This window comes from Podarcis muralis, chromosome Z, assembly GCF_964188315.1.
Source record: "Podarcis muralis chromosome Z, rPodMur119.hap1.1, whole genome shotgun sequence".
NCBI lineage: Eukaryota > Metazoa > Chordata > Lepidosauria > Squamata > Lacertidae > Podarcis > Podarcis muralis.
The window spans coordinates 20,832,102-20,857,674 of NC_135673.1; the positions used below are offsets into that span (position 1 = coordinate 20,832,102).

Below are 25,573 nucleotides of genomic sequence, written 5' to 3' on the forward strand. Positions count from 1 at the left end.
GAGTTTGAGGGAACCCCAAGGGTCATCTAGTCCAACCCCATGTAATGCAGGAATAGCGAAATAATTTGGGTGTATTGATGCATGATATAGCAACAGGGAACTGTCTGATCCCCTTTCGACGCCATCTAGGCCGGTGGCTATTAGCTCATCTTGTGGCAGGGAGTTCCAGAAGGGAACGAGTTCTTTCCCGAAAGCGCTTAAGCGCTCGAGCGATAGCAAAGTGGGACAGAAAAATTCCCTCTCCGCCCTCCCGCTCCCCATCGCCCTTCCTGCTCCCGGGGGTGGGGTGGGGGTTGTTCTGCGGAAGGGGTGGGCGAGGAAGCCCCTGAGGGGACCCAATCCTCGCCTGCCAGCTTGCGGCCGGAGTCAGGACGCCAGGCTCGGGAGGGGCGGGGGCTCGGGAGCGACTGCCCCAAAGAAAGGCGGCGCACGCTCCGCGGGCCCACAGAGGTTGGCGGGCGGGGAGAACTGCCCAGTCAGTCGAGCCCGTTAGCAGAAGGAGGCGCCCCGCAGCAGCAGCAGCAGCAGCGACAGCCGCCCTGCCCAGAGACTGAAGCCCGCCGAGCCAGCCCGAAGGCACCATGCCCAAAACGGTACGGAGAGCCTGCCGGGAGTAAATGGAGTAAATGGGAGGCCCCGCGCATTGCACTTCTCCCTCTACCCCGCTCTCGAACTGGGAGTCGACCCCGTTTGCTTCCCGCCTGGGGAGGAGGAGGGCTTTCCCTTGCGCGCGTAAAGCCCCCTCTCCGCCTCACTCAGAAACGCTTTGCTTGACCCTACGCGCCACGGAGGCTTCTCTGCTTCACGTTCTCCGGGCCGGCTCCGGGCCGCGGGGTGGAGGGGTGTGTGGGGAGGCGGGCGACAGTGCGAGCCCGGCTGACGGCGACGGGGCGGGGGATGACGGCGGCTCCCGGCCCTGCCACTTCCCTAGTCTCCCGGTTGGCGGCGGGTCTCTCCCGTCTCCTCCTTTCTCTGGGGCCCGCTGACCCGCCTGAGGCATTTGGGTCCTTCCCTCGCTCTCTCGCCTCTTCCTCGTGAATGGGACACATTCATGGCAGGAAGGAGGAGGAGGAGGGAGGGAGGGTCTTTGTGAAGCGGGAGGGCGAGCGCCCGCTGCCGGGTGCTTGGCTGACTGAGGGGGCGCGCGGGCGGCTCTCCAAAGCCAGTGGGCCTTCTCCAAGGGGCGTCAGTCGGGGCGCGCCTCTAGCCGCACGAGGAAGTCGTGTCCTCCCCCCTCCCTGCCAGCCCAGCCGAGCCTACTCTTCTCGCACCCCCCTCCTTCAGATGCGCCCCGGCCCACGCCCCGCTTCGGGCCTTGAGTTGGCATTTGTTCCTGTGCGCTTCTCAAGAGCCACTGAAAGTTCGGCAGTTGGGTGGGAGTCCTGTTTGTCGCTGCCATCTCCCTCCCCCATGTGGCCGGAGATGTGTGGCCGTTTTTCCTCGGAGAACTCCTCTTAGAAGAAACGATGAGGCAAACATCCCGGGAAAACCTCTTTGAGTAGAGAAGCTGGATGTGAATTCAGCTTTTGAGCAGGTCATGAACTGAACCACTTCACAACTTTCCACTCCTGTTTATTACTGAAACCAATCTAAATTTATTTGCTACCACCTATATATGGCAGTCTGATGGATTCAGAATGCTAGATGCCCCAGTTATGTGTTCTGTGAAACCCAAGGACTCTGACTATACATTGCAACACACTGATGATGCCTTTGGGGTTGTTTCGAACATTTTGTCACCCACTGAGCGTTGCTTCTGCAATGGGAGGGTGGGGGTGTAAATATTTTCTGTAGTTATATATGTAGCTTTGCTTGTTTCATTTGGCGGGTTGGACAGGGCAGCATCTGTGGGCGGAAGGGCAGGTTTGGTCACCCTGCAAAAGTGCAGTGCTACTACTTGCTCTGTAGGGATAGCTGGCGGAGGTAACGATAGCTTGGCGCTTTGTGTTGTGATTAAACACCCCCCCCCCAAAAAAAAAATATTGCAAAAGTCCAAGTGACCAGTCTCTGAGAGGACTAACTTGACCAGGAACTTGAGTTAGGACTGCAAACTTTTAAGCAGCAGAAAGTTTTTTTTGGTTTTTTTTTTAGCAAAGGTACATAATATTACCGGGGGCATGCATCCTTATGAATACATGTTTTTCTGAGGGCTGGATGCAAAAGAAGATGGGCACTCCTTCCCTTTGTGTAAAGGGGGACAGGCATTCATTACAAGATGCTCCTTCCCAGTGTGCCCTCATCTTTACCACCATCAAGGTTACTAGAGCCTCCTGTTCTCTTTTGATTCAGGTATCCAATGCATAATTCCTGCTTTTATTTATCTCCTCACCTTACCTAAGGCTGCAATCTTATGTATGCTTGCAGGGAAATGTCCCCCACTGAACTCAGAGGGTCTTACTTGTGGGTATATGTACATAAGACACCAATCTGCATTTTTCTGTGAAAATTACCCATGCTTAAGTCTCAACTAAATCAATGGAGCTGATGTTGCAATAGGTCTCACTCATTTCAGGGTAACTTAAGCATGCCTCACTTTCAAGGGCTTGCACTACCCACTGATAATTTTGCGTGAGGCTAATTTGCAAGGAGTTGCTCTCTTAGGGGCTATGGAGGGGTGTTGGTATGCACAGCATTGCTGCCAGCTGTGGGTAACTGGCCTGGAAAGACCCTCCTCTGCCTCAGACCCTGAAGAACCACTTCAGACAATACTGAGCTAAATGGACCAATGGCTTGACTCAGTTTGAGGCAGCTTCCTGTGTTCCGTTTTGCACTTACAAAAGTGTGTGTGTGTGTTCAGAAATAATGAAGCTCCTGCTGCTTGCACTCAGTGGAGGCGGCTGGATAAATTAATGCAGTTGTGCAACTTTCCATTGGCAACCGCCAGCAAGCAGTCATGCCCTCTGGTTGCTTTGCATCTTAGAAAGACTTGCATGAGTGTTTTATTCTCTTCCACGAAGCGCAAAAAACCCCACAGGAAGATGCCAAGCCCAGGACGTCTTCTCCCTATATCCTGGTCCTTCAGTGGCACCAGCTCTCCAGGCAGAGGGTTGATCACATCTCACTGCAGGAAGCATAAAGCAATCTCTTTCTGCTTGGGTTTTCCCTGCTATGGTGAAACCCATCTATGGGTAGGACAACCATTTTACTCCTAGAGGGGATTTTGAGCATTGATAAGCATATACTCCTGAATTTGTTTCTTAATGAAGTATCAGAAATTCTGTGACTGAAAACTACATCAGCTGTCTTAGATGCATAACAGTATAACCAGTTTAACATACTTTGTGGCTAAAGTTAGGAACTACAAGAAGCTGCCTCATACTGAGTCGGGCCATTGGTCCATCTTGCTCAGTACTGTCTACACTGACTGGCAGCAAGGGCTTCTAAGGGTTTCAGGAAGCAGATGCCTAGAGGGATTGAACCTGAGACCTTCTGCATGCAGATTCTCCACCACTGATCTCTGTTCTCTATGGGTCTTCCAGCTTTCTTGCAATTCATAATTTGTTTCTCTCTTTGAGTTGCTACAGAGCCTTGTCTCAGCTTGACTCAAAAGTATTTCTTGGCTCCAAGGGAGGGTCTGTTGCCTTAAATGCTGAGCTTCTCAAGCCCATACTTGACTTCCTTTTGAAAAAAGGAGGTTGTCTGCGGGGGAAGGCCCTCTTTATGTAAAAAAGGAGAGAGACTTTTGCAAGAAACACTTTTGCTTGTTGCTATTTAGTTTCCAATTAGAAAACTTCTAGAGCTAACAAAAAGTTAGAAATCCTAAAACAGTTTCTTTAAAAAGAGAGAGAGAGAAAAGCATGCAGCATAGGCGAGTAAGATTTTTTATTTTTTTTAGAAGGAAAATGTTCCATGCATATCTCTTTAAAGTAATGAATGAATTGTGAATCTGGCGCACCTGACTGTTGGGAAAGACCTGTTCGATTCTTTGATCTGCTGTTCTTTTGATTATACAATAGGTTCTTTAAAGGGGCTGATATTTGATACTTTCCATTTCTTTGATGGCATATAACCTTTGAAATGAGATTGGTTATACAGCTATTCCTTCCCCTTCCTTAAGTTAAAACATTTTGGCATGTGAAAACCCACCCCAAAAAGAGAGAGAAAGAAAGCGTCTTCATTCTTTCAACCCTTTTTCTACATGCTTTCTGAGCAATGAGTAATTTTTAGAACTTGCATCAGTCAGTAACTAGGAACACACACTGTAGGAATCATTGCTAAGACATCCAGTGGTTCAGATGAATGTTGTAAGGAGGTGTCACTTCCTGCCTCTCCACACCCTGTTGCAACCCTTCTTCTTCCTTAGCCTTGGTGCTCCAGCTTAGGGGCAGCTTTGCAGATCAGTTTTGTGTACAGTGGTAACCTCGGGTTACAAACACTTTGGGTTACAGATTCCGCTAACCCGGAAGTAGTACCTCGGGTTAAGAACTTTACCTCAGGATGAGAACAGAAATCGCACAGCAGCGGGAGGCCCCATTAGCTAAAGTGGTACCCCAGGTTAAGAACAGTTTTAGGTTAAGAACGGATCTCCGGAACAAATTAAGTTTGTAACCAGAGGTTTTTGCAGATAAGGAGTGTTAAGTAGCTGCATATGGAAGTCCGAGGTGGATTCAGAAGCTAAATGCTCATGAATGTGGACATGCAGATTTGATTAAATATTTAGCCTTCTGGAATGAGTTAAAGACCTGCTAGCCAGATTCCTCCTTTGGTGGGGATGTCTTAAGACTATACTTGAGATCATGTTTAGATAACAAATATGTGAGGTTACCTACTATGTATCTGGTAAATATCTATATGCTATAATTGTTAAAGTGGGGTGCTGGATATGTTCTGGGAAAAGTCCTGGAAGCCTAGACTTAAGAATTGATGCTGGAACCTGGGACACAGAGATGCTTTTCTAGGCTTGCTGTTACATGTAATGACTAAGTGGTTATTGCATGGACCTTGGCTGGGGTGTTTGCAGCCTGCTGTTTCACTAGAATAACTATTATTTAGATCTATTACAGTCGTACCTTGGATTCCGAATGCCTTGGTACTTGGACATTTTGGCTCCTGAATGCTGCAAACCCAGAAGTGAGGGTTCTGGTTTGCGAACATTCTTTGGAACCCGAACATCTGACGGGGCTTCCATGGCTTCCGATAGGCTGCAGGAGCTTCCTGCAGGCAATCAGAAGCTGTGCTTTGGTTTCTGAATGTTTGGAAGTCAAACAGTCTTCCGGAACGGATTCCGTTCGACTTCTAAGGTACGACTGTATATGTACGGCAGTGCTTAGGGTGCAATTTTGCTTAAGAATGAAATAACACATTGCAAATTCACCTACTCTAACATTATTTACAAATATCCTAGCAACTAACAGGCACTTTGGCTATCAGTTGCTATCGGTTATGATGGCTGTAATCTGCCTCTACAGTCAAAGGCAGTGATGCTTCTGAATACAAATTGCCACAACCTCCAGGAGGGGAAAGTTCTTGGGTCCTGTTTGCCAGTTTCCCCTCTGGGTTAGCCACTGAGAGAACAAGATACTGAACTAGATGGGCCATTGGTTTGATCCAGCAGGCTCTCCTTATGTTCTTATGTGCTCCACCAAATACTATTTTGTCCACCCATTGTTTACATTGTTGATTTAAGCTGAACATGTTTGCTGTGCAAGATGCCTTGGGTATCTGTGTGCATTACTTGGTATAATAATAATAATAATAATAATAATAATAATAATAATAATAATAATTTATTACTTATACCCCGCCCATTTGGCTGGGTTTCCCCAGCCACTCTGGGTGGCTACCAACAGGAGATTAAAAATACATTAAAACACCAGTCATTAAAACACATCCCTAAACAGGGCTGCCTTCAGATGTCTTCTAAATGTCAAATAGTTGTTTATTCCTTTGACATCTGATGGGAGGGCGTTCCACAGGGCAGGATCCACTACCGAGAAGGCCCTCTGTCTGGTTCCCTATAATCTCATTTCTCGCAGCGAGGGAACTGCCAGAAGACCCTTGGCTCTGGACCTCAGTGTCCGGGCCAAACAATGGGGGTGGAGACGCTCCTTCAGGTATACTGGGCCGAGGCTGTTTTGGGCTTTAAAGGTCAGCACCAACACTTTGAATTGTGCTCGGAATCACTTGAGCCTGCTTCAGACTCATTTGGGGCAAAATGTGTGAGCAGCCCGCCCCAATCCAGTGCATTCAGTTTGTCTGACATGAATGGCTGATGAGGGTTTCGGCTGAGTGTGTGTGGCTTACTCAATGAAAGCATCACAATTGTGCAGATATGAAATCAGCTTCTGTGATGTTGATTCCCGGATGGCCCACTCAAATACAAAGTTGCATATTCTAATGAATTGTGATGTGCACCAGCCCTCCTAATTTCTAGAACAGCATTTCTCAAATTTGCTTTCAAGCAGGCCTCCACGCCCCAGCCGCCCCAGTGCTTCCCTACTCTCTAGCCATGCTATAGCCTTCTGGTTGGAGCGATACCAGCAGTGCCCCATATAGCAGGTCACCTGGCATTCCTGGAAAAGTTGACCAGTTTTGCCTTTAAGAACAAAAGAACATAAGAGTCTTCTGGATCAGGCCAATGCCCACCTGATCGAGTGCCCTGCTCTCATAGTGGCCAACCAGATGCTGTAATGGAAAGGCCACAAGCATGATCCAAGCAAAAAAGGCTCTCCCCTCCTATGCTTTCCAGCAACTGGTATTCAGAAATGTTAGTGGCTCTCAGCTGTGGAGGGAAGAGTTTAGTCATCACAGCTGGTAGCCGTGATAGCCCTCTCCTCCTCTTAAAACCTATTTTAAAGCCATCTAGCTTGGTGGCCATGGCACTGTGGTCTAAAGCACTGAGCCTCTTGGGCTTGCCAATCGGACAGCGGCTTGAATCCGCATGACAAGGTGAGCTCCCATTGCTCTGTCCCAGCTTCTGCCAACCTAGCAGTTCAGAAGCACACCAGTGCAAGTAGATAAATAAGTACCGCTCTGGCGGGAAGGTAAACTGTCTCCGTGAGCTCTGGCACTTGTCACAGCATCCCATTTTGCCAGAAGCGGTTTAGTCATGCTGGCCACAGAAAGTTGTCTGTGGACAAATGCCGGCTCCCTTGGCCTGAAAAGCGAGATGAGCGCTACAACTCCATAGTTGCCTTTGACTGGACTTAACTGTCATGGAGTCCTTTACCTTTTACCCTTTTTTTTAACCTGTTTGAGTGAGTTTCCTAGTTTAATTATGTGGTGTGTGAGTAAGTCCTTCAGAGCTGCAATTTTAAGGAGAAAGGTTTGTGTGGGTTATACCGGTAAATTAAATTATTCAGTGGAAAAACATTCTTATTTGATAGAATGCCTAGTTTTAGTAATTACTTTAACTATGTCATGTATTATTTTGTTTTTATGTATCTTCTTTTGTAATGGCTTCAGCTAAACAAATAAGCAATAAAGTGGGTTTTTTGTTTTTGCTTGGTAAAGGTGGCTGGAAGACAAGACACGTGGGCGGAAAGGAAGTTCTTTTCCCTCTAAGGATTAGAGCAGTGTTTAATGAACCAAAGGGGGATAAAAGGTTGATTTTTAGAATAATGGAATGGGAGATAAAGAGACTAAAAGCTATTATAGGAGGAAGAAGTAGAACCTGCAGCAAAGAAGAATGAAAGGGAATGTGGATATATGTTTTAATCTGTTTATTGTTGATTTTGTGTTTTAAATTGTTTAGAGAGGTGTTTTATGGTTGTCTTTAACTGATACTTTTATTGTTTTATTCTCTTTGTAAACACTTTGAGCAGTGTATAAACTATGAAATAGAATAGATGCTTAGTGGGGGAGTGGGGTAAAATATAAATGTGAAAGGAGGGGGGGAAACGAGGGTACTGTCAGTGGCGCGTGTGTGTGTGTGAAAAAATATAAATTAAAGTGTCTTTTCTGCTCTCTCTTAAAAAGCCTACAAGTACAGGAATCGGGCCAAGGGTCGCTTTACTGCTCCTTCCACCCAGTGGTAGCAAGTCAGGAGCTTCTGGGAAGCTGGCAGGCAGGGGTACGTGGCAGTGGCTCATGGTGGGCAGACAGGAACAGTGGTGTCCTCCCAGGGATGAAGGCTGGGGGAGCTCCATGTTGGTGGCATTGGCCCTGAAGGTACATGTGCAGCCCCAGCACCAGACCTCATCACCGCTTCCTTCATGAGCCACCACTGAAGGTGGGGAAGGAATATCCTTCCATGAATGAGAAGTCTCAGGCCTGCTTCCCCCTGTCTGTCTGTAGTATGCATGATGTGGACCGAAAGAAAGATTAAAGCTATGGTGTGACACAGGTGTACTGAAGCCCACTGAAATAAAAGTATTAAGGCATGTCCATCTGTGCTGGATTGTGGCCTTCCTCAACTTGATCCTCTTCAGAGGTTTGGGACTACATCTTCCATCAATCCCAGCCAGCATGGCTTCAAGAAAGCCTGCTGCACAATGGGCTTTTAGGGTCTCATTACGTTCCTCTGTAAAATTGCCATGTACTTAAATTTGTGCATAACTTTTTACGAAATCTCACAATGCTGAGCAGTACTTCCCAGAAAGGAACTGCACCTTTAATGGTGACTTTCTAGTAATATGATTACGGATAATGTTGTTCTACTGCTGTAAAACACCCAGAAGTGTCTGTTTTTTTAAAAATAATCAAGCAGCATTTAAATTTTATTAAATTAATAAGTGACTGGTTATAGGTGACTTGGTGACTGTCCTCTGTGGAGACGCTGATCATTTGTCTGATACAAGAGATCAAGGCTTGTCTGCAGCTGTGGGGGGCTGGGGCTGCTTCCTGTACTTGGGATTTTCATCTTCCTGAGCTCTCTCTCTCCCTCAGACACAAGACAAGTTAAACTACTGTATTGGCCGGAATATAAGACACACCTGAATATAAGCTGCACCTTTAAAATTCAGGGGGGGGGGGGAGAGAATACCCAAATATAAGCTTCTCCCTTAAAATTCCGTAGGCACTCACACCCATCCCGTTTTACTGTATGTTTGTTTCAGCAGTGATATCGTAAAAGCCAGTTTTAGTAAGGTTGCGAATATAAGCTGCACTTTAACTTTTCACGGTTGGAATTTGGAAAAAAATGTGAGGCTTATATTCAGGCCAATACGGTATATATCATGTCAGCAACATCTATGAACTTGTGGTTGGGATTCTTTTTTAAAAAGTAGCACTCGTGGGGTGGGGTGGGTAGGGGCTGATTAAGATTAAGACTGCAGAATGGGGGAGGTGAGTTTTTCAGCAGGAAAAATGTGCATGTAAGGCTTTTCTTTAGGGACATCACCACCACTACCACCACTGACTGCATTCCGTGGTCTGAATCCTTCCTTCTCTGCCTCCCCTCTACCAAAAAACATACCTGCTGGTTCTGGTTTTTGTTTTAAAGAGAAAGAAAGGAGGGAAGGGAAAAAGAAAGGAGGATTTTCTCAAACATAGGATTCAGAGACACGTGAGATTTACTGGTAGCTGGACCTTTCTACTGGGGTGGTGGCATTGTAGTGTTATGGAATTAATGCAGTTCCAGCTAGCACACCTCCAAGCTTTCAAACCACCTGAGGGAGGCTTTCTTCATGAACCAGGTGACGCAACCAAGACCTGCTAAGGTCAGTGGGACTAACTGTGAGTTCTTCATAGTTCCATCTCCTGCCAAAATGACACCTCAAAGCATAAGATTTCATCAAGCATCTCTCTCCAAAACAAATGGAACAACTTTGTTGCCCACGGTAGTGAGATCCCATCACTGATGGCATTGTTTTCACAGGGACATTGCAAATGGTTCCTTTCATACGCAAGCACAGCTAGCGTCACCCGCACGTCTTCAGGAAGGTAAAGGGGAGAAATTGTTCTTCCAGGGGCAGGTTCTGCTGCTGTTGATTTGGATGTGGCTAAATCCGAAAGGGAAACCTAGTTTTCCCTTCCATAGTTTCTGCTGGTCCAAATACATATATTTTATTGAATTTATGTCCCACCTTTTTCTCCAAGTAGCTCAAGTGGTGTACATGGTTCTCATCTCCCTCCTCAATTAATTCCCACAACAACCCTGTGAGGTTGGTTAGGCTGAGAGGCAGTGACTAGTCTAAGGTCACACTTGCTGAGCTTCATGGCTGAGTGGGGATTCGAACCCTGGACTCACCCACGTCCTACTCCAACACACTAACCATTGCAGCATACTGCCTCTGTGCTGTGACTTCGTGTTGCTTACACACACACACACACACACACCATGTACGTGTGGATAAACTTACATAGTTATGAGTTTGAGGCTGTGTGAGAGAGTGCAGACTTCATATGCCTGCATCTCAGCACCTGCAGTGTGTACATCCGGTGGCAGGAAATGCATGCTTTTCTGTCTCGAGTGAAATCTAAACCCTGAGATTAAATCTTAGTCAATTGGTTTAACTGGGCATATAAGTGAACACAATAGTTCTCAAGTGAGCAGCCTCCTGCCTTTGTCCTTAGGCCATGCATGCTTGTAGGAAGTGGCATTGCCTCCTGTGTGTGCAAGGGAGGCATAGTCAAAATCCTTTAAAGGGACGCTTGCCACCTGCTCTTTCTTTCGTAAGTTCTTGCAATAAAAAGTTAATTTTAAAAAGTGACATACTTATCCGATTGCTCTGTTAAACACTGTGACTCCAGTAGCTCCTCAGATATGTTTGTGCAACCCTCCGTCTGAACTGCTTGTTGGAAGGGTCCCTTGCCAACATTCCTAAGGGGCCCCTTGCTGGCTGTCCCTTCCCTGTAGCTATCCAGGGACTTTGCTTCTGCACAGTGGCAGGCATGCATTTTGGGGGGCCTTTGAGCTTGAACTGTTATGTGGGCCCCTTTGCAACCAGCAGCAAGGTCTGGGTAACCCCTATTATCTTCTTGTGGGGTTGTTCCATGACATATCACCACATATTTTTTTAACTACTACACCTCAGATTTCAATTAAAAATGCCAGTCACTGGTGTGAATATTTTTTTCCATGCCTTAGAGTTTTTGAGTTATGGGGTGTGGTGAAAATTAGAGAAATGTTATATAGGTGCATGGTGCATTATAGAATGATGAAATAAAACAAAGAAAAGACCACAGTCAATAAAGCTGTTTATTTTAGACACCTATGAGAATACATAGCACATGAAGCACATTTTACAAAATACATTTCCTCCCTGGTTTTTCTAGCAACATACTCATGTACAGTTTTGTCATATGAGAGCTTCCTTGCAATGTCATTTTCTAGAGACAATATACATAAAGAATTCAAGTGTTCTTCCATCATGGTAGAATGAAATGTGTTCTCTATAAAATACAGCATTGCAAAATTCCTTTCTGCTTCACAGCTTGTGGTAGGCATTGTCAAGTACAGCTTAGGCACAGTAGTAAAACTGGGGAACATTTCAATTAGGTGTGGCTCACAAAAAGTCTGAAGAACCTCTGCACATTGCATTTTTGGTGGCCTGTTCTGGGATTTCCTGTGGTGCAGATATTCTTTGAACTGATAACTCTTGTTTACTAATTTGTGATCAATATAACCTTTGCAATATGATATCATAAGTTTAATACTGTCCTCATCAATTTCAGAATTGTTCACCAATCTGCTCATCAGGTTAATCCTTTTGAGTAACTGGCTTATCAAGCCATCATAGAATTGATATAAAACTTCTATCCTAAAATTGTCAGCTCCTCTGAAAGAAGCAATACAACTTGTTCTATTTGAAAATTTCCTTGTAACAATGTGTTTGGGAAGCATCAGAACTTGAAGTGATAGCTTCACACAAACCGTTTGCTTCTGATTCATAATGTGCAATCCTATCGACTGAATTTTCTCTGAGTTCTTTAACAAATGAAAGTAAATAGGATAGCAGACGGTAACCTTCAAATGCACCAAATCCAGGGTTTTGTAATTTCTTACTTGTTTGGTGAAATGCTCCAGCACTTCTTCTCAAATGACTGTTAAAATAGCATTTTCCAACTTTGTCAACTTATGGTATAAATTCTCTGCATCTTGTTTACATTCAGGCTTCTCATCTGAGTCTTAAAAAATATGTTTGAGATTTTGTAAAATGCCTGTCTATCCATTTTTAATTGCTTCATAGTATGCAGACCATCTAGTTACAATTAGGCTCTTTACAGAAAAATGTAGATTGCCCCATGTGTTTAAAATCCCCCATCTTCATGTAGATCCAGAAAAGAAATCAAACAGCTCCTGCAAAATGCCAAAATAGCCATCAACTTTAGGTACAGTAGACACTGCCTACTCTTCAACAACGTTAAGTGAATGGGCCATTGAACCAAGATATGAACAAGCCTTTTGCCCTGTGGGTGCAGATCCTTTGCCCTTCTTTTTTCACGAGCCAGTCAACAAGACAGCATGTTCCCATTAACTCTGGTTTTCCTGTGTTGTCCAAACTGAGAAACTGTGGTCAATAGCTTGAGAAGGAAGGGTGGGTTGTGAGAACAACCCAAAAAAACAAGTAAGTAAGTAAAGCTATAGTTCCATGGTTTGGCTGAAATGGGGACGTATAATAAATGGAAGACTTCTTGGTTTGTTGGCTGGCTAACAAAAGGGTGGGGCAATAGGCTAGTTCTCTTGCCATTGCCCACTTTGCCATTGGCAGGAAGTCTTACACTTTGAAGGGAGGACCATCTGAGTGGGCTAGACAGCTCCCTCCCAGCTTGCTTCCTGCCATCTCCACTGTAGGATGTTGGTGCTATGTGTGGTGAGACATGTGGGCGGGAATAACTTTTTTTAAAAAAGGAAACACTGTATCTACCTCTTTTTGTTTAGTTACCACCTTGGCTTCGCCAAGAGATGCTCACCCAAGTGCTCCACTTCTGCCTCTCAACGCTGACCATCTAACTACATGGCCATTTACTGGTGTGATTGCTTTATGAGGATTGCAAGTGTCTAGTCTAGTGGTAGGAGGCTGAGCTGTGAGCAAGAGATTTCTCAGTTCAAATTTATCTCTTGTATTCTCTGCCATTAGTGATGCTGGCTGGAAAATAGTTCAGTTTGTAAAAGTGATTTTTTTGTTGTTGTAGGAAAATGTGTATTTGCAGCATTAGTGAATGCTGTTGAGCATGGGTAGGCAAACTAAGGCTCGGGGGCCAGATCTGGCCCAATCACCTTCTAAATCCGGCCCACAGATGGTCTGGGAATCAGCATGTTTTTACATGAGTAGATTGTGTCCTTTTATTTAAAATGCATCTCTGGGTTATTCGTGGGACCTGCCTGGTGTTTTTATATGAGTGGTTTTTATTTAAATGCATATCTGGATTATTTGTGGGGTGTAGGAATTTGTTCATTTCCCCCCCAAAATATAGTCCAGCCCCCCACAAGGTCTGAGGGACAGTGGATCGGCCCCCTGCTGAAAAAGTTTGCTGACTGCTGCTGTTGAGTTCTCATGTTTCAAAATACTTAAATAGCTCAGTAAAAGTTGGTTTGTTTTTCAAAGCAAACAATAAATAACAAAAAGAAATGGTGACACACCATTTCATTTTTATTGTTTTGAGATTTCGCTCAACAACTTTTTCTGTCCTGATTTTCACTTTTTTGAAATATGGCAACCCTACTTAAAGTGTACATGCTTTCATCTTTACCTCTCCCATCCTTTTATAAATGCTCCATTTCATCTCCCTTTTGTGTTTGTGTCGGGGGCAGGGGGTGTTCTTCGGGGGTTTTTGTGTGGAAATATAGGGCACTGGAGGGACGCGGGTGGCGCTGTGGGTAAAACCTCAGCGCCTAGGACTTGCCGATCACATGGTCGGCGGTTTGAATCCCCGCGGTGGGGTGAGCTCCCGTCGTACGGTCCCAGCTCCTGCCCACCTAGCAGTTCGAAAGCACCCATAAGTGCAAGTAGATAAATAGGTACCTCTTTATAGCGGGAAGGTAAACAGCGTTTCCATGTGCTGCGCTGGTGCAGGCTCGCCAGAGCAGCTTCGTCACGCTGGCCACGTGACCCAGAAGTGTCTCCGGACAGCGCTGGCCCCCGGCCTCTTAAGCGAGATGGGCGCGCAACCCCAGAGTCGGACACGACTGGCCCGTATGGGCAGGGGTACCTTTACCTTTACCTTTTTAGGGCACTGGAAGCTTCTGATTCAGAAATTCATGGAAAAACCACATTACGGCCCTAAAGTGAACTCCCTCTTAAAGGCAAGTTGCTTTATCTCTGCCCCCTTAGCCTCCTATCTGGTATATTGGGGGTAATGCTGTCCAACCTGACCAGGGTAGTGTTGGGTGTGGGAAACAAGACACCCTCCGCAAGTGATCTGCAAGTAGCTTTTCGATACTGCTACCATGGGAAACTGTCTGGGGCCGGTGATGCATCTTCTTCCCATGCACAGAGTCACCTACAAAGAGAAAAGGGCTGACTTCATGTGCTAAGTTGAGCATGTGTGGGTGAACATGTAGCTTCTATTTCCAAAATGTTTATTTATTAATCTTTAACCCACTCTCCAGCTGGAAAGGCTCCTATAACAGCTTAGATACAATCAAATTAATAACAAGAGAGTCCCTGTTTGCGGGTTTGCAAGTTGTGCCACCACATGAAAGGAAAAAGGAACTGGGTGGGAAGAGGGGGGGAAACGTAACTCAGACACAAAATATTAAAAGTTAAATGGTATTTCTTAGGCATCAGTTATTGAAACAGTTTCAGGAGTAAGTGGAGCTCACTGGAGCAGAACCGATGGAATGGGTCTGCTTCCCATCTCTGTTATACTAGCAAGGCCAATCCTCTCTCAAAGGCAATATTTATTATACTCATCTATTTGTTGCATTTATATCCCACTTTTACTCTGTGGAGCTCAATGTGGCATGCATGATTCTCCCTCTCCCCATTTACTCCCCACAACACCCCTATGAGGTAGGTTGGACTGAGAGGCAGTGATGGGCCCAGGGTCACCCAGAGAGCTTCATGGTCAGGTGGGGATTTGAAAACTGATCTCTCCCAGATCCTAGTCTGACACTCTAACCACTACACCACACTGACTCCCATACTGTTACCAACTCATCATCTTCTCCAAGTTGAGCACTCCCACATATTAAGTGAGGGAACCTGCCCCACCCCAATATAAACACAGCTGTTGCTCTCCCTATTGGTTAATGTGGGACCAGGATACTGCACAAGTGATAGTAATAGACTAGCGCTAGTGTGACTCTTTGGGCTGTGACAATACAGTATATTGTTGCTTAAGAATCCATGATTGGATGGCAGAGCATAGCCATTGAGAGCCCTCTCCTCCATGAATTTGTCTAATCCTCTTTTAAAGCTATCTAGGTTGGTGGTCGTCCCTGCTTCCTGTGGGAGTGAGTTCCATAGTTTAACTATGCACTGCTGTCGCAGCAACCTTATCTCTACCCCGCTTCTTATGGCAGTTTTAGAAACCTAGGTAGGCAGTCCCTCTCCTGCCCAGTCATGCTTGATTGCTGCTCCCTTTTATTTGAATCTTGTCAGGTCCCATCTGGAAACATAACTCTCTCACACAGAGCAATGCAATGAGGCCTGGGAAGGAGGGAAGCTGTGCAGGAGCCCCCGCCATAGCTGTCCCGGCCCCACCCTCTGGGCAGGAAATGAGGCAGCAGCTTTGAGGGGAAGTCCTGAGCTTGAGACGTGTCCCGTGAAACTGCACTGCTGTGTAGCTTGCAGTGGGCCTTTCTTTCCCCGTCTGTCTGCCTGGCAGGAAGGAGCAGCTCTTTAGCCAAAATTGTGTGTGCACTTCCAAGTGCTCTGTCAGTTGGTTTGGACCTCAAGGTTTTTCTTCTCCTTTATTTTTATTTTTTGAACCCAACCCATTTGTGGCCTGAGCATCCCTTCTCCATGCTGCGAATACATGGGCAGCGAGGAGACTCCCTCTGGCCAGTTTCCAGAACTCAGAGGAAACTGGTGACTAAATGCTTCCTCTGAATGACGTCGTCTCCTGGACCTTTCCCTGACTTTGTGCAAAAAAGGCCTTATTTGGCTGATTTGCTCTTTGCACAAGCCCTCCCTGCATATGCACAATAAAGTTCCTGTTATCGGGCATTGAATCATCACCCTTAAGGTCAGGGCACCAAGGCCTGCTTAGGAGAAGAAACTCTTTGAGATTCTCAAGACTTTGCTGCCCACTGCCAAGAACAGCAGGACTTCTAAATGCATAAAAGAGCTCTGCTGTATCAGACTGAAGGCCCATCTAGCTGAGCATCCTGCTTCAGTCAGTGGCTGGCCAGGTATATGCAGAAAAGCAGAGAGTCCCGCATAGTATCCTTACAGAGAAGCTGGTGTTAATGTGGGCTGGATGAGAGGTAACGGTTAGGTGGATTTGTAGCTGGTTGACTGACCGAACCCAAAGGATGCTCACTAATGGTTCCTCATCATATTGGGGGGGGGGGGAGGGGAAGGACAAGTGGAATGCTGCAGGGTTATGCCCTGGACCCATTGTTCAATGTCTTTATAAATGACTTGGAATAAGAAATTGAGGGGATGCCCACCCAATTTTCAGGCGACACCAAACCAGGAGGGGTATCCGCAGAAGACAGAATCACGATTCAATATGACCTCGACAGATTTGAGAATTGGGCCCAAACTAACAAAATTAATTTCAATAGGGACAAATGTAAAGTTCTGCACTTAGGTTGGAAGAACCAGCAGCACAAATATAAGATGGGGGACACATGGCTTGCCATCAACACATGTGAAAAGGATCTAGGGGTCTTAGTAGCTCATAAGCCAATGCGAGTCAGCCATGTAATGCAGCAGCAAAAAAGGCTAATGCTGTTCTAGACTGCATCAACAGAAGTCTAGTGTCCTGATCAAAGAAAGTCGTAGTTCTGCCATGGTCAGACCACATCTGGAGTCTTGTGCCCAGTTCTGAGCACTTCAATTTAAGAGGGATATTGACAAGCTGGAACATGTGTAGAGGAGGGTGACCAAGATGATCAGGGGTCTGGAAACCAAGCCTTATGAAGAATGGTTGAGGCAGTTGGGTATGTTTAACCTGCAAAAGAGGAAACAGAGAGGAGATGTTCCTGTATTGCAGTGGAGTTGGCTGGATGACCCTTAGGGTCTCTTTCAACTCCACAATTCTATGAGTCTGTGGTTTTATACTATTCTGAGCCACTGCTTGTCCTTGGAGAGGATATGAATTAGATGAGTCATTTATCATTATACCTATATATTCTACTGTTCTTTTGTTTCTGTCCTGTTAAGGTATTGTCTGTTAAGTTATTCTGTTTACCTTACGTAATTGGTAGTTGAAAGAACATAATCATAGTGAGAAATGACTAATCTGGGTATCTTTGCTTGTTTCCTGAGCTTGGCAGATTCTTTTGTGTGTATGGAACCCCTTCTTTTTACAGGAGTTGTAAATTAAATTTTGCCAGTGGCCAGATTACTTGTGCTGCTCTTTGCATAAGGTATTAACATTGGGAAGCCTTCCAAGGGCACTGGAAATAAGGACTTGTACCAGGGTCAAAAAAAGTTCTCAATGGGGAATCTCAAATTATGCCAACTTTTACTCGTGCCATAATCTATAGAAATAAACCATGTGAAGAGTTCACATTGGCACACACACCTTTGCAGTTAGATCAGGAAGGCATACCTTCTTAATTTGAGTTTCAAACAAAATATTCTAACCTGAAATCTAAACTCTCTTAAAATAGCAGTATTTCTGTTTTCATGAAGCAAAAGATTTTGAAAATAACCCTTCTGAAGATAACAGATGCATAATGTCAGGGAGCTAGCAAGTTCTCTGACCTGTGAACTGCTTTTAGTTTCCTCAAGGCAGTTATTCCCCCAATAAAGAGCCATGCATTACAGCAAAGGTGGAAAAACTTGCCTCAGTCAGGTGGTAGAAGACCTCTTAAATTCCGTAAATATAATGCACCAGTCTCTGCAAATGGTTTAATATAAGCCTAGGACTTGCCGATCAGAAGGTCGGCGGTTCGAATCCCCGCAACTGGGTGAGCTCCCATTGTTCGGTCCCTGCTCCTGCCAACCTAGCAGTTCGAAAGCATGTCAAAGTGCAAGTAGATAAATAGGTACTACTCCGGCGGGAAGGTAAACGGTGTTTCCGTGCACTGTTCTGGTTTGCCAGAAGCACCTTAGTCGTGCTGGCCACATGACCCGGAAGCAGTACAACGGCTCCCTCGGCCAGTAAAGTGAGATGAGCGCCGCAACCCCAGAGTCGGTCACGACTGGACCTAATAGTCAGGGGGCCCTTTACCTTTACCTGACTTGTAAAGTAGCATCCTTGATGACTGCAGTCTCTGTATTGAATGAGGTTTAGCATTGCTGCTATCCTTTACAGCGTGTGTGTGTGTGTGTGTGTGTGTTTCAAATGCCACAAACTGCCTTATTGTGGAATAGATACAGGTACTTAAAACCCTGTGGAAAAGCCTTCGCTGTTGGAGCACCCAGATCCACAATTCTCCCAGACTGGCCAGTGGCTCTCGAGGGTTTCGGGCAGGCACCTCTCCCTGCTGTACCTGGAGATGCCATTGGGGATTGAACCTGGGACTTTCTGCATGCAAGGCAGGTGATCTACCAATGAGCCACAGCCTTCCTGCAATACCATGGCTCCATGGGAAGCTGAAATGGAAGCACAGCATAGAAGAGGTGTTTTCTAGCACAAGGGGTTGGCTGGCTGTAGTCTTATGTGCTGATGCTCTGCGCCAGCTCCTGCTTGCCACAATTGAAATGTGACTTGCAAGTGTACCATGTTCAGCATCAATCACTTGGGCAAATCATTGCAAAGGTAACCACTGCAGTTCTTTACTGGAGGAAAGAGTGGAGATTGATGTGTCCATGTGGTAGTTGCAGTAGCAGCAGATATTTTGGGGTAGGGGGCAGGTACTGCAAACTCTCTATTAATGGTGGGTGGGAATTGTAGATGGGGGGGAAGACTCCAGTCTTCTTAGGTGGAAAGCCAGAGCGACATGACTCAGAAGACAGACTTCTCTTCTGGAGGTGCTGTACCCTGAACTTGTTGGGCAGTTAACTGCAACTACTGTGGATTTTCTATTCTCTGCCTCCAAGGAATGCTGATTCCTCTTGCATTGCATAGGAAGGTATACAGACTCCTTTGGAGAAGCCTGTCCTCTACTGTAGTTCTACTCTCACTGGGGAGCACCATATAAACTTCCAGAGTTACCCAGAGCATTGTTCAGAGAGACAGACAGACTACTGAACTCTTAAACACATGAGCTAGAGGAATAGAACACTTGTTGGGCAGACACACTCTCACTCAAGGCATTTGTTACAACCGATAGTCTGAAAGCGGGTACAGTAGCATTAGATGTAGCGAAATGCATATAACAATGTAAGCAAAAGCACCACAAATGTAACACTGGCAACACCCAAGCAGGGAAATGCCACCCCCCAAAAGTTGGGTTGAATAAATTAATGGCGAGACAAATTCCTGGAGGCGAGGGCTGTTGAGGTCTGCTAGCCAGGCTGGCTACGCTCTGCCTCCACAGTCAGAGGCAGCAATGCTTCTGAATACCAGTTGCAGGGGACCACAGGAGGGGAGAGGGCTCTTCTGCCCAGGTCCTACTTTGCAGGTTTCCCACTGTGACCGCTGATTCGTTACTGTGAGCAAGAGAATGCCGGACTAGACGGGCCATTGGCTTCATCCAGCAAAGCTCTTCTTACGTTCTTACAAATAAACCAGTGGTTAAGATACTGTAGGAGATGGCTGAAATACGAGGGGCTGACATGAAAACTATGTCTGCAGCACTTGGGAACCACCTGGGGATGGTACAGTAAGGCCTGTGCTGCTGTTTTCTCCCATGCTCCATAGACCAGGGGCAGAAGCAGCAGCCTTCCCTCCCCCCACCAGTGCTTTGGATTACAAGCATTCCTGACCTTTGCTCACACTTGCTTGGGCGCCAGGGATTCTTTAGCTGTGATCCCGGCATTGCAGGGGGTTGGACTAGATGACCCTTCGGGGGGTTCCAACTCTACAATTCTATGATAGGAGCTGGGGACAAATACACATCTGGAGGGCAGCACATTGGCTACTCCTGGAGTGAAGCAACACATCCTCAAAATGAGGTATTTCTCCAATGGTGCTGTAGATCTTTTGTGTCCATCCTTTGGTTTCTGGCTCCCATTCAGCTCCCATTCAGCAGTTGACCCAGTTCTAATACTGACTGTAATTACCCTTGGGGATGCTCTGAGCCTCATGCACAAGTTAACGCAGAATGCTGATGGTCAGATAAAATAATGTGTGCATGGGAGCAGCGTCTGGTGCATGGTACTTACTGCTCCCCCCCCCCAAACCAGCTCCTTAAGTGGTGTGCTGCAGGTACTTCCCCAACCCGGTGCCCTCCAGTCATTTCTTTATTTTGACTACAATTCCCATCAGCCTCGTTGGGCTGGCCTGGGAGGAGTTTCTCAGTTGGGGAGGAGCAAAGCACCCACAATCAACATCTAAACCATAGTTTTGTTTAACTATTGTTTAAAGTTATGTGCAAACCTTAAAAGTTCCTATCATTTTTGTGGGAGAGTGAACTCTGTGCTTTCCTCAGTAAGAAACTCTGCCTTAAAAGTGCTTTCACTTAACTCTATAGCAGGCTCATTTTGTATACAGTCTAGATATGCTGTAGAGATGCATCACCATCCAGTCTCAGCTCCACTTACTCAAACTGCAGCCCATTTGCCTTTCTTGGTGTAACAGTGGGGCATGAAGACTCAGCTGCTCCCTACCTGCATCTTTCCTCTATCTACCCTGGGAGAGAACCCCTGTGAGCTGACTATTATCCCCAACGAGCATGCAGAATCTATAGGCATGTGAGCCTCTGCTCCAGCCCAGCAAGCTTATTTCAGTGCAGGCCAAGAAACATCATGGCAAGAGATTGGACTAGATGACCCTTGGGGTCCCTTCTAATTCTACGATCCTATGATTCTGTGATCAGGCTTTTTGCTGCTATTCTTTTCTCACACAGAAGCAGCACCACTTCTGCTTCCGCTTCCTCTGGCATTGCCGTGCCCTCCTTCCCTCTCTTTCTGCTGTTTGCAGAGAGGATGCCATCTGCTGGCAGCTGACTTTTAAGGGCAGGTGGATTGGATGAAAGAGAATCTGGGGCCACCCATTGCCCACAGGGAAGAGGGAGTGGAGTTGCTTGGCAAGTGGACCTATTGAACCCCAAAGCTGGCCCTGTTTCAATGCAGAATTAAAAAAAAAAGAAGCACAGAGAAGGTGCAACTCTCAGACATTTATGGTGTAGGGGGCGGGGCTGTGAAGGTGTTAATATTATTTATTAATTAATTAAAATGGACATACCATTTGATTGTGTAAAGAAAAGAAAACCCCCCGCAAAAATCTAAGAGTGGTTTACTGAAAGAATAAAGCAATGCAATTATCAGTAAAAGCAGTTAAAAACAACAGTATAAAACAGAAAACAACAACAACGAAAACCCCTAAGATCAACGATAAGCTAGAAGCCAGATGTCAACATTCTGTATATTTTGACTGGCTTGCCTAAACATAAATAATTTTAGCAGATATTGAAAAGAGTACAGTGAAGGCACTTGTCTGATATCAATAGGCAGGGAGTTCCGAAGTTTGGGTGCTGCCACACTGAAAGATCTAGTTCGTAAGAAGGTGAAAGATCAGGCATGAAACTTCAGGAGTTTCTGCCTGCAAGGTAGCAGAGAACTGCAGAGACCCAGCAAAAAAGATGAATCCAGATGTTCTCTTAATAAAATAAAAAAAACCATTGGAGACTGCAGAACAGATTTAAGAGCCAGATTAAGTGGGTGACATCCTGCATAAGACTTGCAAGTGCTCATGAAAACTGGTGTGCGACACCCTCTGCATTTTTTTTTACCAAGTGTGTGTGTGGTCTCAGTGGAAGTGGTTTCTAACAAAGCTGAACTTTGCTGGAAATCTAAACAGTAATCTGCCCCTTCAAGCGGTCCTGATCTCTACAGCTTCTGTTGGTGCAAGTGACATTCTCTCCCTCTCTTGTGAGCACTTAGAAAACCAGGTTTAAGTTTCCTAGTCTTCCTTTTCACCTGTGACCAGATGACGGGTTGAAGCAGAGCCCTGTAAATCATGTGTAAGCTTTTGTTTGCTGTGGACTTTACAAAAATACTGAGCTAATAAATCTCTCAAAGCCTCTGCTCTGCAGGATTAAGTTTCTAGAATTGGGTAAGGCTGCAACTGTGCAGTTATGTGACTTTTTGTTTTGTAAATGCAGCTGAGAGGGGAAAGTGCCTCTCCTCCAAACTTCCTATTTCTAAAAAGAACACTGAATAATATTATCCATTTCAGGTTGATAAATTAATCCAACCCCAACCCCCTTACCCTGCACCTGATGGAAATATTTATTTGCACTTTCCCCTGCAATCCAGTTTGGTGTCTTCATGTCCCACGAGCGGCTGCTTTTCTGGATCCATACTATGGGTGATCACAAACAGCTCGGGCTTTGCTGCGCAGTCCACAGGAACTGGGTGGTGTTTTTTAACACTTGTTTATTTCACAAAATGTGATACACTACTTGATTGTAAAAAACAACAACAACAACCACACACACCCTCAAAGCAGTTTACAAAAAAGATAAAACAATAATATTATCAAAAAGCAGAATGAGAAATAATAATTTAAGGCTTCCAAAAAGTTAAGGTAGTAATAAACTAAAAACAGACTAAAACTTTCATCAGCTTTCTAAATGTCTGGGTAAGGTAAAGGCAAAGGGACCCCTGACCTTTAGGTCCAGTCACAGACGACTCTGGGGTTGCGGTGCTCATATCACTTTACTGGCCGAGGGAGTCGGCATACAACTTCCGGGTCATGTGGCCAGCATGACTAAGCCGCTTCTGGTGACCCAGAGCAGCTCACAGAAACACCATTTCCCTTTCCGCCAGAGCGGTACCTATTTATCTACTTGCACTTCGTGCTTTCGAACTGCTAGGTTGGCAGGAGCAGGGACTGAGCAACGGGAGCTCACCTCGTTGTGGGGATTTGAACTGCCGACCTTCTGATCGGCAAGCCCTAGGCTCTGTGGTTTAACCCACAGCGCCACCCGCATCCCTAAATATTTGGGTAGACTTGTCTAAACAAAAATGTTTTTAGCAGGTGCCGAAAAGTGTGCAGTGAATGTGCCCGCCCATCTTCAATAGACAGGCAGTTCCCAAGTGTAGTTGCTGTCTTTTGTTGTGAAACAGTAAATTACCCCTTGACTCAAGTCTGTTAGGGTTTTGGGTTTTTGTTGTTGTTGACAGCACTTTTAAACATTCTTCAGCTGAAACAAGGCTGTCAGAGTGGTTCAAAGATAACTTAGAAAGCATAGCAATCTGTGCCCTCCTCAGGCTTTCAGTCTAAAAGATAGGATGCAAAAGGGAAATGGGATTGGTGGGGAGAAGGTGGAAAAAGCAAACAGGCACCAGTTCTCTGACCACCACTTTTTGTACTTCTTTTGGAGGTGGGGCACATAGAAGGGCCTCCCCCACATCCATTGCCTTTCATGGCTTCTAATTAAAATCCAGGGTGAAAAGTGCTCAATCTACTGGTGCCCAAACTTTTTTCAAAAAAAAAAGTTTTTTCATCATCACTTTTTGATGAAGTGAACATGCGTGAGGGCCAACCAAAGTTGTTGAGCTCTTTTTAGGATTTGACCCCAATAAATAAACTGCCACAGGGGCTGGATTAGGCCCCCAAAGTGGACTTTGGACATGCCTGCCTTAGTAGGACCAATCAATATGTCACAAAATAGTGAGCCACCTTCTGAGTCCCCAGAAGACTTCGTGAGATTGACTCTTAAGCAAATCAGCAGAAAGAGGGTAAAATCACAGGGAGATCATTGGCTTGATCTTCAAGATTAAGATCAGCATTTGGACTTGCCTTGAAAATGGAGATTTTTATTGGATTTGCCTCTGCTAGGTGCTGCAAGCCTCAGGGTACACTGATGATTCTTGGGGAGCAGTTGGCCCTCATACTGGAAACAAAGACCAGCAGTTACCCAGAGACAGATATACAGTGGTACCTCGGGTTACAGATGCTTCAGGTTACAGACTCTTCAGGTTACAGACTCCGCTAACCCAGAAATAGTACCTTGGGTTAAGAACTTTGCTTCAGGATGAGAACAGAAATCGCTCGGCAATGGCAGCAGGAGGCCCCATAAGCTAAAGTAGTGCTTCAGGTTAAGAACAGTTTGAGGGTAAGAATGGACCTCCACAACAAATTAAGTTCTTAACCCGAGGTACCACTGTATCCATATTGTGTGCATGGGGGGGGGGGGGGCATGGAGCCAAAATCTGCAGTCTCCCAAAGCCTTTACTTATTAAGTTCCTCCATTGGCCACCCACCTAGGTTGGTAGAAAACAAATCCATTTGACACAACCACCATATTTTACCACACTCTCCCTCCCACCAGCTGAATCCCTTCCAGGCTAATGTTGATACCATATTTGTATGGAAATGCTCAAATAGCAAGCAGGCAACAGAGCTGACTTTGACTTGATAAGCACTTGACTTTATTTTTAACTTTCCCTTTTTGGTCGGACTTCTGTGATGCAAGTCTGGAAAACAGGCATGTAGAATTTGGCACAAGGACCCCTTTTTTAAAGGAATCTTTGGCCACTGCCAGTAGGAGAACAGCCCACTCTTCCAGCTGGATTCATTGTCTTTTTGTTTTCATAGTGATTACTTAGGCAGCCTGCTTAGTATTTGGCTGGAGTTTTCCAACATATAACGTGGCTCTAGTCTTCCTCAAGAAAGCTCTCTTTGCAATGGGGCCTAGAACACTAGGTCATTAGAGTGGAACGGACTCTCTCAGAAGGTGAAGGACTCTTTTTCGTTGGAGGTTTTTAAGCAGATGTTGGATGACCATCTGTCAGGGATTATTTAGCAGTGATTCCTACATTCCTGGGGGGTGGCTTAGATGACCCTCTGGCGACCCTTCCAACTCTACATTTCTGTGATTCTATGATATGTTTCACTTTGTCTTTATGTCTCTACACTCAATATGTTGAGGGAGAAATTTACTTTTCTCTCAGATATGAACTGCACCATTTATAATTTCTCCTCACTCGTGTTAAAAATGGCATCAGAGTTGGGGTTTGTTTGGGGCGGGGGTAATCACTCTTTTGCTTAATTTTTATCCTGTCCTCAAGAAGGCCTTTCACTGCTTTCACTGCGCAGCAATCCCTCTTTCTCTTCTGGCTTATGAGATTCAGAATATTTTTTTTCTTGTTTTCCTCCTCCAAAAACTAGGTGCGTCTTGTGGTCTGGTACGTCTTATATAGTGAAAAATACGGTAATTCATGGACTTAAGTTTTCAAGCGCATCCAGCTGTATGTTGCTAGGAATTATCTGATCCAGAAAGCTGATGTTTAACAGTTATTGTACAACATATAGCTGGTCTTGTTCAGAGAAAAAGCAACATAGGTGTGTCTTTTAACACCTAAGCATTTTAAAGTAGTTCTTGGCCCTCTGCCTGAGGCTTTCAAATAGCTTTCTGTGACCTGAAACCCTCAGACTTCTGAGAATCTCTGAACTGTGAATGTGTGGAGCTTTGCTGCCAGCTCAGTTTCCTCTCTTTGCTCTGAAATTAGATTCACGGCAGGTACACCACTAGGTGATTTGCACATGAAGGGTGTGAACTGACACGAGGCCAGTC

At 45.5% G+C, this 25,573-nt stretch overlaps 1 protein-coding gene across 2 annotated transcripts in view; it reads left to right on the plus strand.

The window, feature by feature from the left end:
• Positions 1-413: 413 nt before the first annotated feature.
• MSN (moesin) overlaps positions 414-25,573 on the plus strand; it is a 77,736-nt gene continuing 52,576 nt past the window's right edge. The window contains exon 1 of one of the 2 annotated variants that reach the window (XM_077922662.1): positions 414-593. In XM_077922662.1, the coding sequence (XP_077778788.1) occupies positions 582-593 (12 nt within the window). In that variant the 5' untranslated portion in view covers positions 414-581. The remainder of the gene's footprint in view (positions 594-25,573) is intronic. The other variant, XM_028714863.2, reaches the window with a different exon arrangement.